Below are 13,890 nucleotides of genomic sequence, written 5' to 3' on the forward strand. Positions count from 1 at the left end.
GAAAAAGAAAAAAAAGGAGATCATTTCAAGAACCAATTTCTGAGACACAGAAGATTACAGTTCAAAGAATAGTGAAGCCTAACCTGACCTACAAAGATTGTTGCTACAGATAAATGAAAACCGAAAAAGAGGTGATCTTTTTGGTCTTTTCTTTTGTACAAATTCCAGTGGGAACCAAATAACCATTCCCATGAAAGTTCACTCAAAAGCCAGCCAACTTAATCCCCCTCGATCCCCTTCATCGAGAAGGTCCACAAAATCGGGTTATCAAATGCAAGTTCTCCAACTTTAAAAATCTACCAAACTCACAAGAACACGGTACTAATAGCAACTAGAAATCCGAGGATCGCAGAGCTCGCAAACAATGAACCGCCGGCGATATACTGTGAATGACAGCCAGAATTTGTGGAATTCGAAGACGGAGCAAGCAATGTTCCATTTCCAATGGTTCCATTTCTTCCACGACTACAAAATAACATAAAAAAAAAAAAAATAAATAAAAAAAAAGAACCAAATAAATGCCTGTTAACCAAATATAAAAAGATAAAAAAAAAAGTAAAAATGAAACTTCCAAACACATACCTCCCAGGAAAAATACAAGAGCCGTGACCTGCACAGATTGACGACGAAAAAAATATTACTCCATTGAAAATTTACTCAACTAATACAGAAGCAAGAAAGGCGTGTCCATACTCGGATCCGTGGTGGTGATAGTGGCGACTCCTTTGAAGTCGCACGTCCCGGTGGACTTGCCCATTAGCTGAAAGTAAGCATTGAAAGCATAGGTGGCGTGAGAGGCGACATTATCGGGCTCGTAGCACGGTTGGCCCTGCAACATCGGCGAGCAATCCACTTTCCCGGGCCCACAAGCCCAGTCCAACGCGGCCTGAAGCATCTTCTTGTCGGAGCCGCTCTTGGCCGCGCAAAACGTCTGGTTGGTGGTGTCGTTGGCGAGGACGGTCCCGGCTCCGACCAAGTGGAGCTTGTAGACGGGTCGCCCGTCGGCCTCGAAGAGCCCCCAGTTCTTCTCGGAGACGGAGCCGGGGCGGGCGTCCTCGTTGTAGAGCTCGTAGATGTAAGTGGCGACGGCGATCCCCGGGTGCTTGGGCGTGCCGGTGCTGTTGAGCACGTGGCGGATCAAGTTGCTGTTGTAGGTGTTGGCGTTCTCGAGCGTGGCGTCGGGCTCGTCGCCTTTAGAGGGCCAGCCCGTCTCGGTGACGACGACGGGGACGTTGGTGACGTTGAGGTACGACATCGCGAAGTAAGCGGCGTCGACGACCGCGTCGAAGACGTTGGTGTAGTGGAGGAGCGTGTTGGCGTCGACGGCCTCTTTGTTGGGCGGCAAGGGGCGGAAGAGAGCGTAGTCGAGCGGGATCACGCCGTTGGACGTCATGTAGTCGTAGAACGGGTAGGCGTTGAGCATGAGCGGCGACCCGGTCGTCTGGAGGAACTTGAGGAGCGGGACCATCACGTGGTCCCACGTGCGGTTGAAGAACGCCTGCGAGGGCGGGAACGAGTCGAGGATGAGGGACGACGCGTGGGGCGTCGACACCTTGATCTGCCGCTCGAGGTTCGCCGCCGTCAGCGCCGAGTGGACGAACTTCAGGGCCGACACGAGGATCGGCCCCGCGTTCGGGAGCGCCGAGAGGACCTCCGACCCCACCGCGATGCCCGTTATGTTGGTCGCCGGCACGTGGGCCAGCACGTTTCTCGACACCCAGTTGGCCGCCGTGGCGTTCGACTGCCCGATCCCCAAGAGCTGCTCGTTCGGCACCGACACCATCACCTGTATTCAAAATGGAGTGTGTTATTTGTCGCCAGCGGCGAGTGAAACTGCCACGTCACCGCTGACACTTATCATTATTCTTACGATTAATCGAGTAACTAAGCCAACAAAAGTTGGAGATTTGCTAAATAATAGCCAAACCTTGAGTAAATTTTTTAAGTAAATAGCTGTTATGGTGACGTGGCATTGTTTGGACGTGTTTAGCATTTCGTTTATGCCCTTGGAGTCTAATGGTTTACAATTATTAACGAATATTTACAATTATTAATGTTATTTTTAGTTTTATTAATGAAATATCGTGGCTATTTACGTAAACAGCCAACCTTTTATAAATTTTAAGTAAATAGCTATTATGGTGACGTGGCATTATTTGAACGTTTTTAGCATTCCATTTATGCCCTTGGAGTCTGATGGTTGTTTACAATTATTAATGAATATTTACAGCTATTAATGTCTTTTTTGGTTTTGTTAATGAAATCTCGTGGCTATTTACTTGCAATTTACCAAAAGTTGGCTATATGGCAAAACTTGAGTTTTCATACGGCTATATATCCAGAGAGCCCTTCTTATTTATTGGAGTTAGTTTGAAAAGTGGGTAGGGGTACTGTAACCGAAGAAAAGTTCTCACGCACCTGAATTCCGGTGTTTGCAAGGGCCGTTAGCATGGCCTTGTCGGCGTCGTAGAGCCTCACGTGTCGGATGTTCTGGGCTTTGAGAAGCGCCACCACCTGAGTTGGGCTCGGCATGTTCGACAAGTCGGTGCCGATGTTTACACCGAGCACAGAATCTGCGCCGTAGTTAGAACACAACACATCATTTTTTTTTTTAAAACAAGAATCTTATATTAACAGGCTAAAAATGCCAAAGCCCCTGTTTTCTTACATTTTTCTGCTTTTGTCTTTATGAAAAAAATAACAAAATGGAGGCTAGATAGATAGATATGATATATATATATATGCTCCTTAAATGAAATAGAATGCACATTAACCTTTTTTCTTAGTTTACTAAATGTGACCTACTTAACTCTTCACACTCAACCAATCATAAATTATTGCCATTCCTTGTAGTTCTTTTAACATCAATTTCTAATAATATGACTTTATCCAGATGTTTTCCTGAGAAAAAGTCAAAATGAAAGAGCAAAAACTGGCAGCGATGGGACACAAACAGAAGGATCAAAGAAAAACCACATGCCACTGATACATCTGTGGGCAGTGATGTGCCATTTGAACTAACTCAACTCAGTCAAACCCAATACTATGATAGATTCATGTCTCAGATTCAACAAGCAAGGTTAAAGGACAAGGCTAACAAATTAACAATGTGGCTTCAGGGCATTTTTATGTCATATGCTCACTTATGTATTGTATCAATTAACACATTGTTCATTAAGTGGTAGGTAAAAAAAACATCGGATAACATTACACTGATTTTGTTTGTATTGAAATTTCATTGAAAGATAAACATTATTGCATCTGCATAATAACCAACTGTGATATCAGCATGATATTAATTACTTGCAATTTATTATGCAACAGTTATACAGATTTTGCAGACACATACACACACACACACAAAAAAAAAAAAAAAAAAAAGCTGCATAATATGTAACAGACACACGGTGGACCAACGAACTGACCCAAGATAATATAGTGATGTATATTCTATTAAAAATTGATCATGTATTCTGAAGAAATCCCCAATCTAAGATGACATGAATGCCATCCGAAGTAGGTATGTTAGGGTAAACAACGTCGGGGCAATTCGGTCCTTGCAAAAATAATACGAGCATTTTCATGGAGCTTTGTATTTGTGTTTTTTTAAAGGGTTAAAAATCTGAGCAAAAAATATGGTTAAAAGGACTGTCAGAAAGAATCCGATGAGCTGGCACGCAGTAGAGCTTAAGAGACATGATTCCCATTTCGCAAATAAAGAAAAACATGGAAATGAGGTCAGATCCATAATTATATTTGTGTAGAAAGAAACCCTCTTGACTGCTTTTAAAGTTCTCTCTGTCTTTGCATGTGTGATTTAATGAAAAGAAAATGCTTAATGTTAAAACTACAGAAGAAATGGAATCACAATGGCATACGAAAAAGGACACCTTTTATCCAATGGACTGGTAACTTTACTTAAAGCAACTACACTAGATCAATTCTTTAGTGTTAGAAACAGATTATGAAACGCACTTTGAAGTCTAAAGAGAAAACCCCAGATGGGAAATCAATAAAAAGATTCAAACTTGGAAACAAAACAATGGAGTTTTAGTTGAACATGGAAAGAATGAGTCAAATATATCATATATGGCATGTTAGAACAATGTAGATAGAAACATAAAAACACCCATAAGAGTGTCATTTAACAATACACAAGTAGTGCAAGAATCGAAAATGAAAAACTCATCACCTTCATCGGCGGAGACAGCAGAGAAGAACATGAACAGAATGAGAAGCAGAACAGAAGCCATTTCGATTGAGCTCTTCCGCCAATATTGTTTTGAGAAGACAAACCCACAACTAAACTAACGAAACCCAGAGCTGAAAGTAACAAGAGGGACTGAAGCATAAAAGGGCATAAAAAGAATATGTGTATATGGAGAGAGAGAGAGAGAGAGAGAGAGAGTTGCTTTTGATGGCCTTCTCTCTCTCGCAGCCTCTGGAAATGTGTCGTGGAACTGCTAAAGTTTGGGTTTTTTTTTTAATCTTTTGTTTCATCCGCTTGATGAGGGTTTAAGAGAGTACAACAGTGACACCATTCATTTAATTGCAAGTTGCAAGAAAAAAGACGGAGTTGTATTTTCTACTTTTTTTTTGCTAGAAAATTAAATGAGGAATAAGAGCGACCCTTGAAGGCTACGCTGACATTTAAATAAAGGATTTTTTTAAATATATAATTATATGAAAATTCAAAATTTGTTATATAGTAAACGTTTAATAATTTAAATTCAAAAATAGCAAATCTTCAAATTTTGGTGATTTATTATTCAATTAATTGTTAAATAAATAGCATCTCTACATGCACTGCATTGTGGCCCCCTAATTTTTTGGACATAGGTGGTGCCTGAAATTCTAAGTTGAACAACTAATTATTCATGCACGATCAAATAAACAATAAAAAAATTAGAAAAATAGCCAATTTAAACATTTGATATTGCTAAATAGTCAAAGTTTGGTAAATATTAGGTAAATAAACATAAAGGATGAAGTGGCTTAATATGGCAGTTGTTATTTACTAAATATTTACGTTTGTAAATACATAATATTAGCTATTTACATAATATTTACCAAATCTTGCCTATTTAGCAATTCACAACGTTTAAATTGGCTATTTTTCTAAATTACCCAATAAACAAATAATCAAACAAGCTATAAAGCAACAAATTAGTTTATCGTGCATGAATAATTACCCAATGACAAATTTGCAAAGGAGGACGCCGACATGTTGTTGAAAGCCAAAGAGGAAGAATCCAAGAAAATGAGGAAAGACGAAGAAGAGAGGAACAAGAAAATCAGCTTCGAAGAAACATAAGGAAGATAAGAACAATAAAAAAAAAAAAAAAAAAAAAAAAAAAAAAAAAAAAAAAGCAAGAAGATGAAGAAGAAGAAGAAGAAGAAGAAGAAGATAGATGAAGATCAAGATGACGATTACAACGACAACGATGTAGGGAAAAAGAAAGAAAGAAAGGGATAGGAAGAAGAAAGAAGAAGTAAACTAAGACAAGGACGTCGAGAATAAGGAAGAAAAGGAATTGCCGAAGCACAAGAAACAGATGAAGAGCCGAAGCAGAAGAGAGATGCCCTGGTTCGAGGCCGAAGAACATCTTAAGATTATGGTTGAGATGCAAAAAGTTATTCAAGAGAGGTACATGTGTTATTTATCACAGAAGGTGCAATATACATGGATGATCTCAAGGCCCGACTTGATCAAGAGGCACTACATGATATGGAGTTGGAACCACAATTTACACAATGCAACTATAAAACTCCACAAATTAACTGTGTTTCGTGACAATAATTTCACGAAATGATGTGTTTCATGACACTATTGTCACAAAATCATGTGTTTCGTGACAACGTTGTCACGAAAAAACACCATTTCGTGACGTTACAAATTTTTTAGCCAATAATGAACGAATTTTGTACATTGTATGCTGTTTATAGGAGGATAAGAGAATTATGTGCGATGTTAAGAACAAAAAGAAGCCGACTCCCCGTGAAGGGCTAATTCTCTTCTCGGATTCACCCGTCAAACCAACACAAACTAGTAAATGGTGGAGCCCTAAGAGGTACACACCTTTAGGTAAGGCCTGGGGCTGCATGAAACCTCGAAAGCTTTGATGGTTGAATGTGTTAAGAGGCACTAGACGAAGATGATGTGAAAGTCATGGGAGCTTAGTCCGCAGTTGGACTGAAGAAGAATTGCGCATACATTGGCCGAGAAAAGGAAAGTACATAGATGGAGAATACATATATATATATACATATATATATATATATATATATATATATATATCAATCTATGGATTACATAAACCTCCCCATCAACCAAAAAAAAAAATACAACTTATGGACTTCTGATGCATGACTTGGTGATCCAGTATTGTTTTGTTAGATGTGTTAGATATCTAAGGATAAATTTCCTACAAACTATTCTCTCGTGAAAAAGTGTCACAAAACATATCATTTCGTGATACTTTTGTCAAGAAATCTTGTGTTTCGTGACACTTCCGTCACGAAGCACAAAATTTTGTGACACTTTCGCTATGAAACACAAAATTTGACAAATCAAAAACTTGATTTCTTTCATGTATTTATATTGTGCACCATGTTGACATCGCAAAGTACTACCTCCGCTAAATTGACGAAGTTGGGATTGCTCAAACAATCCTTTAACGCCATGCCATCGTTCTTCGCGGAGTTTGAGTACGCAATGTACTTTGAGTGGGTTAAGTCAAGAATCCTTACTTCTTTGACTGGACCACCAGCCAGAGCACTATAGAGTACATAATCGGGGACAAACATACTGAATTAGCGCATGGGTCGACATAACAATGTTTCATGCCTCTCCTAGACAAGGACCTCTCGTTGGTTTCTGATTGTTGTTTCCATTCGGGATACACTGTTTTACGATTCTATGAATTTAGGTCGAAACGATCAAATCACAATGGAGCATATTATCAAGTTGGCCATGCTTCTCTCCATTCTCCTCAAAGTCGTCGGTGCTTTCCACATTCTGGCTACTGAAGACAAGGGTTATGCTGAACTTAAGACCCATCAACTACGACAACAGAGGGTAACTATTTAGTCTTTGAACAACAATTTTTAATATAACAAAATTGTTATACATATGTTTTTGTTTTTTCTTTCTTACTTACAGTGGTGATTGTGGAATGTTTGTGATCAAGACACAATTTTTGTTTGTGATTGATTAACTCATCATTTTTAACAGTACCAAAATCTGGATTTTCCCAGCCCATCTCCTCATCCCAATTGTGCGGCAATACAACTTCACACACCAGTGATATATTTTTTTTTTTCTCGATTATGTCAGCCGGAAGATATTTTCAAAACTTCCCTGTGCTTATATTTCAAATCATATAATTTTCTAAGTGATTCCGTTGAATGACGACATTTCCGCTGAAAGAAAAAACGAGATTTTAAATTTCTCTAAATTTTTAATGATAGTACGTCAAAAACTTAAAATTTTTGGAAAAGTAAACCACTGATTCCGCCGAATTTATAATCAAAAGTGTACGATTTTGTAGTTTGGAGACATGCTCTTTATTCAACAAGAAGAAAAAGGTCAAAAATTATAAGTTCTGGTGACTTAGCTACAAAAATAATTATATTAGAAATGTTTCACATAAATGTTCCGAAAACATTCTACTTAAACCTACTACATAAATATTGCTGACCTGTTTTCTCTATTTTTCTCTTCGGACTCTCTTCACCAAACAAAAGCTTGTTTCCGGGACTAAATCTATAAGTTAGAACTTTCAAAAACAAGCCACTCAAGGCCAAGCAAAGTGGGAAAAATTATCATTACTCACCTCCCAAGCCCCGCCCGCGATCTCATCATAGAGTTGATCCCAACCCCACCGTGAATACCCGACGAAAAACCAGTGGTCGGAAACAGATCGATTCCCTGATTTAACCTCTCTGATCGAGTCAATCGTCGATGGCTGATCGAGAAAGTAGATACCTGATAAGACGTGAGGATTATTCTCTTCCGTGGGCCCACGTCTCAGAGCAACGAGAGGGCCGCCACGCTGAATCACCGGTCCCCCAAAAGACAGCGGAGCTTCTGGTAATATCTGGAGACCCTCCGAGAGTTCACTCAGAGCCTCCCATCTTATGTGTTTGTTGATAATGAGGCCTTGAAATCCTGTCTCTTGGTCGGCCCTCACGATGAGGATTTTGGATTTTCCGAACTGATGGTCGTCTTGAAGTTTATCTGTGGCAATCAGGATTGAACCGGTCATCACTTGAGCTCTTTCAGAGCTAGTCGATGGGCACGAGTTGAGTTCAACGAGAGCTTTTTTAGGCGCCTGGTTTGCAAGGAGAACTTCATGGAATCTTTCCTTTTCAGTAGTGTGATCGGGATTTTCGGCCGGTGATGCAGAGCCATGTGGGTTTTCATTCCTTCCACCATTTCTGCCCAAAGACAGAAGTATACCTACAGGGGTACCGAATGGAGTTCAAGAAGACTAATTGAACCACAAGAGACAAACAATAATTTTTTTTTCTGAAGTGAAACTAATAATATATTTAAAAATGTCCAAACTCCAAACCATGGACCCTAAAAAATCTGAATATCTTGAATGAAGGAAAAACAAACTTTGGAAAATCTCAAAGAAAATAAACTTTTTTTCTTGTGTAATTCTGTCTCTATCTTCACACAAAACAGTGCGAATGTTGGGGGGTGAAAACTCAATAAACTATTGGATAGATCACTCCCGAGGTGCCAAAAAAAAAAGAGGAGTTTTTGAGTTGTCATGTAAGCAATTACCTGTATCATGAGTTAGATGCCGGGAATTTAGTCCATGGTTGGCAATAAAGTTAATAATATCGGTAACTCCCACATGGCCTTTATAAGGGATAGCCTTTATCTTCCCTGCTGGAAATAACACCAGAGTAGGATACACTTCCGTCTGGAAACTCCGAGAAAATAGATGAGATTAAAGAGTGATCTAAGACAAAGATAAGAGTGGTGATCGGTCCCAAGAGATAGAAAGCGACAACCACAGTTAAAAACAATCAAGGAATTGCAAAAATTGGGGAGTCTGAAACGCAAACCTGGTTTATTGATCTAAGTATCAAGCTACAATCATTCAGTGTGCAATCCAGTAAGTACACTGATGGAAGCGTCTGTTTTTTATCCTTCGAGATGTCTTTGTCTGGCAAATGAAGCACTTTTATTATTTCTATTTCACACCAAAAGAAACAGCTGAGAGATTTTTTGGCGCTTGAAATTCCATTATTTACTATTACGGATTGAGAATACCAAGTTAATCTTCTTCTTTTTTTCAATATATTATACAACTATTAATTCAAGAGTTAAAGAAAATATCCGAGCAACATTGTATGTAACATGTCATTTACTCAGAAGAGTCGGTTCAAATCAAGCTATTAACATGCAATTCGTTCTCAGTCCAATGAAAATACCATAAAAAGAACCTGGAATGTTGGTTGGAGATTTTTATAAATGATCACCTCAGGCAATTAACTCATTTTATAGCATAAAATTATAATAAATAGCTAAAACAACTATTCTTTTTTAAAAACAAACTTGGAATTTGACCCCGAGTTGTTTTTTTTTTTTAAATATTAAGGATTCAATGTACAAGGAAGTATCCAATTCTAGTGCGAAGGAACTCAAACATTTTACACAGCTGTTTCCACTGGAAGGAGTACTTACCACCATGTAACCCTGATTCTCCTTCAGTTGATCCAGTTTTAGATGCTCTAAGATAACCTCTCATAGCCCGATAAACTTCACGAAGAACCAGTTCCATTCTATGACAAAAACCGCACCATCTATTGCTAAAGAGGACCAAAACATCCGTATTCCAAGCACCACAGTCAGATTTGTTAACCCCAACAACAAGATCCGAGAAACTATTACTAGTTAAACGAGGGATCCAACCAGCCTCGTGGAAGTCCATTTTCATAGACGAAGATTGTACGGACTCCTTAGGGCTCTGAACATGGGATTCAGACTGTGTATATGGAAGAAGGGTTCCATTGAGAAATCTAGTTAGATAGTCACCCATTGAATGATAGCTAAGATCCTTCTCCTCCGGGATGACATAATGTTTTTCTAAAGCAGGATCAACTATTACCAAGCGTGGAATCTTAGATTCACCGGTCAAATGTCGAAGTGATTGATAATTACCGTCGGAAAAGAAAAAAGACCCCTCAAAGCCTGAAAGCTCAATCCGTTGGTGCTTTGACGAATCATCTTGCAAATAAATTGTTTCTTCAACCTTTGCATCTCGGGCAAAAAAGCCAAGTTGATGATCCGAAACAGAACGTTCAGATTCTGAAGGCAATTGTGAACTCTCGTAGCCATCTTCTCTGTTATTTTCTTCGCTGTTTGATGATTGATGTCCAACCCAATCGACACCCTTTGATTCAAGATCTTCTTTCACTTCCGGTGGTGATTCTGAGTGAGCCTGAGCATCTGCATCTGATGGCAATTTATTTACCAACAGCTTAATGTCAATATCATCTGATAAGAGTTGGAAACCCAACTCCTTTGCAAGTGAGCTTAACTTAGCAACCTTCTTTTGCTGAAGAACACGAGAAACCATATCGTGCAAGGAATTTCCCTGGAGACTTGAACTTATTGTATCCAAATCAACATGTTTTCCCTCATTTAAATAAACCAGAGTAGACAGTTTTTGCTTTAATTTGATCATATGAGCTGCTGAAGATAGTTTTAATCTAGGAGGTCCAGATGTACTTCCAAGTGCCTGATCTTGAAAAAGTTTCCCATGCTTATCACCATTTTTCTGCTCGTCTACCTGATTTGAGTTATGAACATGTAACGCCAGTTCTCGAAACTCATCAAGAGCTTTCTTACTCTTGCTCCTGATTTCCACAGAATCAGATGACCGGTCTACAAATAAGAGCACAGACGGCCGATTAGCAGGTAAAATAGGCTCCAGAGCACGGCCATCACCTTCCAGCTAAATGACATGAAAAAACATTTACATTGGTCAAATATTAAATAAACCGAAAACTTGCTCAACAAAGGATCAAGAGAAACTATAACAGCACAATGAATAGCAAATAAAGGAACAGTCAAAGTAAGTAAGTATGAAGTGTCTAGCAATGGTATCTAATCTAAAAAACTGAGAACATTAATGTTGCTAAAGTTTATATCCTAACTAACACAGTGCCGTTGTTTTACAGTACAGGAAAGAGGAGTATGCGCTTCAAGGCTTTATATAATCACGGGACTTTGTAAAGGTATTCTTATACTAATAAATGGAAGACAATTAAATCACTGGAGAACTAAACAGTCAATAACGATTTTCGTCATGATACCGTCATTGGATTTTGGGTTAAAAATCTTGTGATGAGTTTTGATATCTAATGAGTTAAGCACTGAATAATATACTCACCTCTGATACTACAGAATTATCCATCTGCAGAACAACATTCAGATCCTCCTCTTTTTTTATAATCTTCAAACAAGTTGGACAACCGGCGAAGTGAAGTACTGCCAACCATGAACCACATTCTCTAATCCCAAGACTCGGAAGCATTGATCTTTCTGAGACAATACCATATCTGTGCCTTTCAAAGGGAAGAAATAAATCTTTTGCAACAGCCATGAACTTTGCGAAAAAAGATTCAAACCGCTGATATTCTTCTTGTGTACACAACGACGAAACGCCTGAGCTTTTGTTACCGGTCTCTTCCAAAACGGGAGGAGTACCATTTACTAAGTTGAAGTCCACAAGCCAAGGAACTGTGTTCACTTCATTGCCAATATCACACATCATTTTTGTATCTTCTGTTTCCTGGTTTTCAATATGTGAAACGACCAACTTATCAGCCAACTATAATTATACTTGCAATAAAGAAAATGGGTCAGCTTTATGCGGAGAAATAAACTAGCGCCACCTTCATATTCATCCACATGGGTGTCAACCTTGTGCTAGTCCATTCTACAAATTGCAAAAACATAACTCTGAAGTCAAATTAGTTTATTCTATAAGAGTAAATATATTCACTAAAAGAAAAAAAAAATCAATTGAGTAAACAGAGGCCCTACTATGGACCTTAAATTAGTTACATGTTGGAGAAGTGTTGCAAAGAAACAAAATATTTAAAATACAGCAAGAAAAGTCATTGTACAATGCAGTATTTTAGGGGTACCCACACCACAACATTGATATTGAAACATATTCAGCCATCTTAAGAATCTCAGATATCATAATTTCTAGACCAACTTAAAAGTGAGAATGGCATAATGAATATTTCACCATCTATAAAGAAACTTACAGAATTTCCTGTTGGATTGTTAAGCAAAATCTAAAAAATAAAAAAAATAAAAAAATCCACGTGAATAAGTTCATACACTTCTTAAGTCTAATGGTGTATCAACTTGATCAAACTGGATTCACAAATGCTCTTCGGGGATTTTCTTATAGCTGCTTAGAATAAATAGAGCTTAACTAACCTTGTTTTGCGAAGCCATTTTCACCAAAATCATTCCTTCCTTTGGCCAGCAACTTGGAAGTCCATCCGCAAAATTCCAGGACAATTAATGCCCTATCGGTCGAATCAAGGAACGCCTTTAACTCCGCTGGATTACCCAGGAACTTAAGAGGAATCTCTTCAGGAGGAACTGAAATCTGAGAACGGATTGAAAACAGAACACTTTGTGCTCGAAGCCTTCCTCGATACTTGTAAGCCACAGAATGATGGTAAAATAAAATTGTAATTTCATTATCCGTAGCCCCAATAGCATTTGCTAGCATTTTCTCACTATTTCTGTACATAAACATCAGCTTTAGAGAGTTGAACTCATCTCGTCTGTCAGTAACAATACTCGATATATCTCTCATTAGAGATCGAGATTCACCAGACCCTGTTCATCAAATAGCAGCATCAGATTAATTATCAGTTGCCAAATTAAAGAAGCAAGAATGAATGAACATAAACGAAGATGTTTTCCTTATCCAAAATACCATGTTCAGAACCACAACAAACATTTAATCTCCTTCACAAAGAACTTATAATAACACAATGCAATTGCTTCACTATGAACCTCAGTTTTCAGCACATATATAGAAAGGTTGGTCCGAAATGATCGAATTCATTTCTTCTACCTATGAACCTTTTTTTTTTTTTTTTCTTTTCCTTTTCCTTTTATCCCCAAGCCACGTAATTACTATCACAAGATTATCAATTTTTTATTTTCCTGCACCAGTATGCACAGAAAAAGGGTATCAAAATTTCCCCCCAAAATCAAAACATAATCTTTCATTTTTCCTGGCCTGAAAATTCATTATGTCAAAGCTTTAACAAATATATATTACACAACTGGCTGTATTGAATTCAACCATATTGTCTGACTGGAACCTTATTGCCTCAAAGTTCAAATCACTCAACTTAGTTTTTCCATTTCACAACTTAAGTCGAAATCCGTAAGCTACAAACAATCGAACATCGAATCAACTCAAAACCTGGAAAAGAAATCAAATTCATTTCCAAAATCAGGACACTACATGGAACCGCGACGAGAAAGAGGATGTGATGATGAAGCCTGATCTGAGAAGAGAAATTGAGCTTCGTGACGAGGCTCCACTGTCCAACGCCGTCCGATTGCGAATCAACGGCTGAAGATGAAGCCGCGAGGAATGTAAAGAAGACGACGGTTACGATCAGTGGCTTTATCATCGCCGTCGTCGTCATCATCACCGGAGTAAAATTGATTTCATTCATTCAAAGGTGGTCTATAGTCTGTACTAAATAGTCGATTCATTTCATTGCAAGAGGACTAAAATGTAAAACCAAAATCAGAAAGAAATAGAGTTTAAGGGTATAATGGTAACTATAAAGTAATTGGGCTATTTGTCTAATTAATCG

General features: G+C 38.4%; 2 protein-coding genes across 2 annotated transcripts; both read right to left on the reverse strand.

The window, feature by feature from the left end:
- Positions 1–4,600, reverse strand: LOC149401984 (glucan endo-1,3-beta-glucosidase 3-like). Its single transcript, XM_089609689.1, has 5 exons — positions 4,193–4,600; positions 2,419–2,573; positions 694–1,786; positions 583–610; positions 1–465 (listed from the first exon to the last, which is right to left on the reverse strand). Exons 1-5 carry the CDS (start codon positions 4,251–4,253, stop codon positions 306–308), a joined length of 1,497 nt encoding a protein of 498 aa, XP_089465815.1. The 5' UTR covers positions 4,254–4,600; the 3' UTR covers positions 1–305.
- A 2,965-nt stretch (positions 4,601–7,565) lies between these two features.
- LOC149401985 (uncharacterized) lies at positions 7,566–13,794 on the reverse strand. The gene is made up of 8 exons (XM_089609181.1): positions 13,530–13,794; positions 12,479–12,889; positions 11,920–11,963; positions 11,415–11,816; positions 9,704–10,976; positions 9,082–9,182; positions 8,795–8,936; positions 7,566–8,461 (listed from the first exon to the last, which is right to left on the reverse strand). Exons 1-8 carry the CDS (start codon positions 13,744–13,746, stop codon positions 7,797–7,799), a joined length of 3,255 nt encoding a protein of 1,084 aa, XP_089465307.1. The 5' UTR covers positions 13,747–13,794; the 3' UTR covers positions 7,566–7,796.
- Positions 13,795–13,890: the final 96 nt, after the last annotated feature.

Source organism: Urtica dioica, chromosome 3 (genome assembly GCF_054948205.1).
Source record: "Urtica dioica subsp. dioica isolate 48M chromosome 3, U.dioica_male_clone48M_v1_H2, whole genome shotgun sequence".
NCBI classification, from domain to species: domain Eukaryota; kingdom Viridiplantae; phylum Streptophyta; class Magnoliopsida; order Rosales; family Urticaceae; genus Urtica; species Urtica dioica.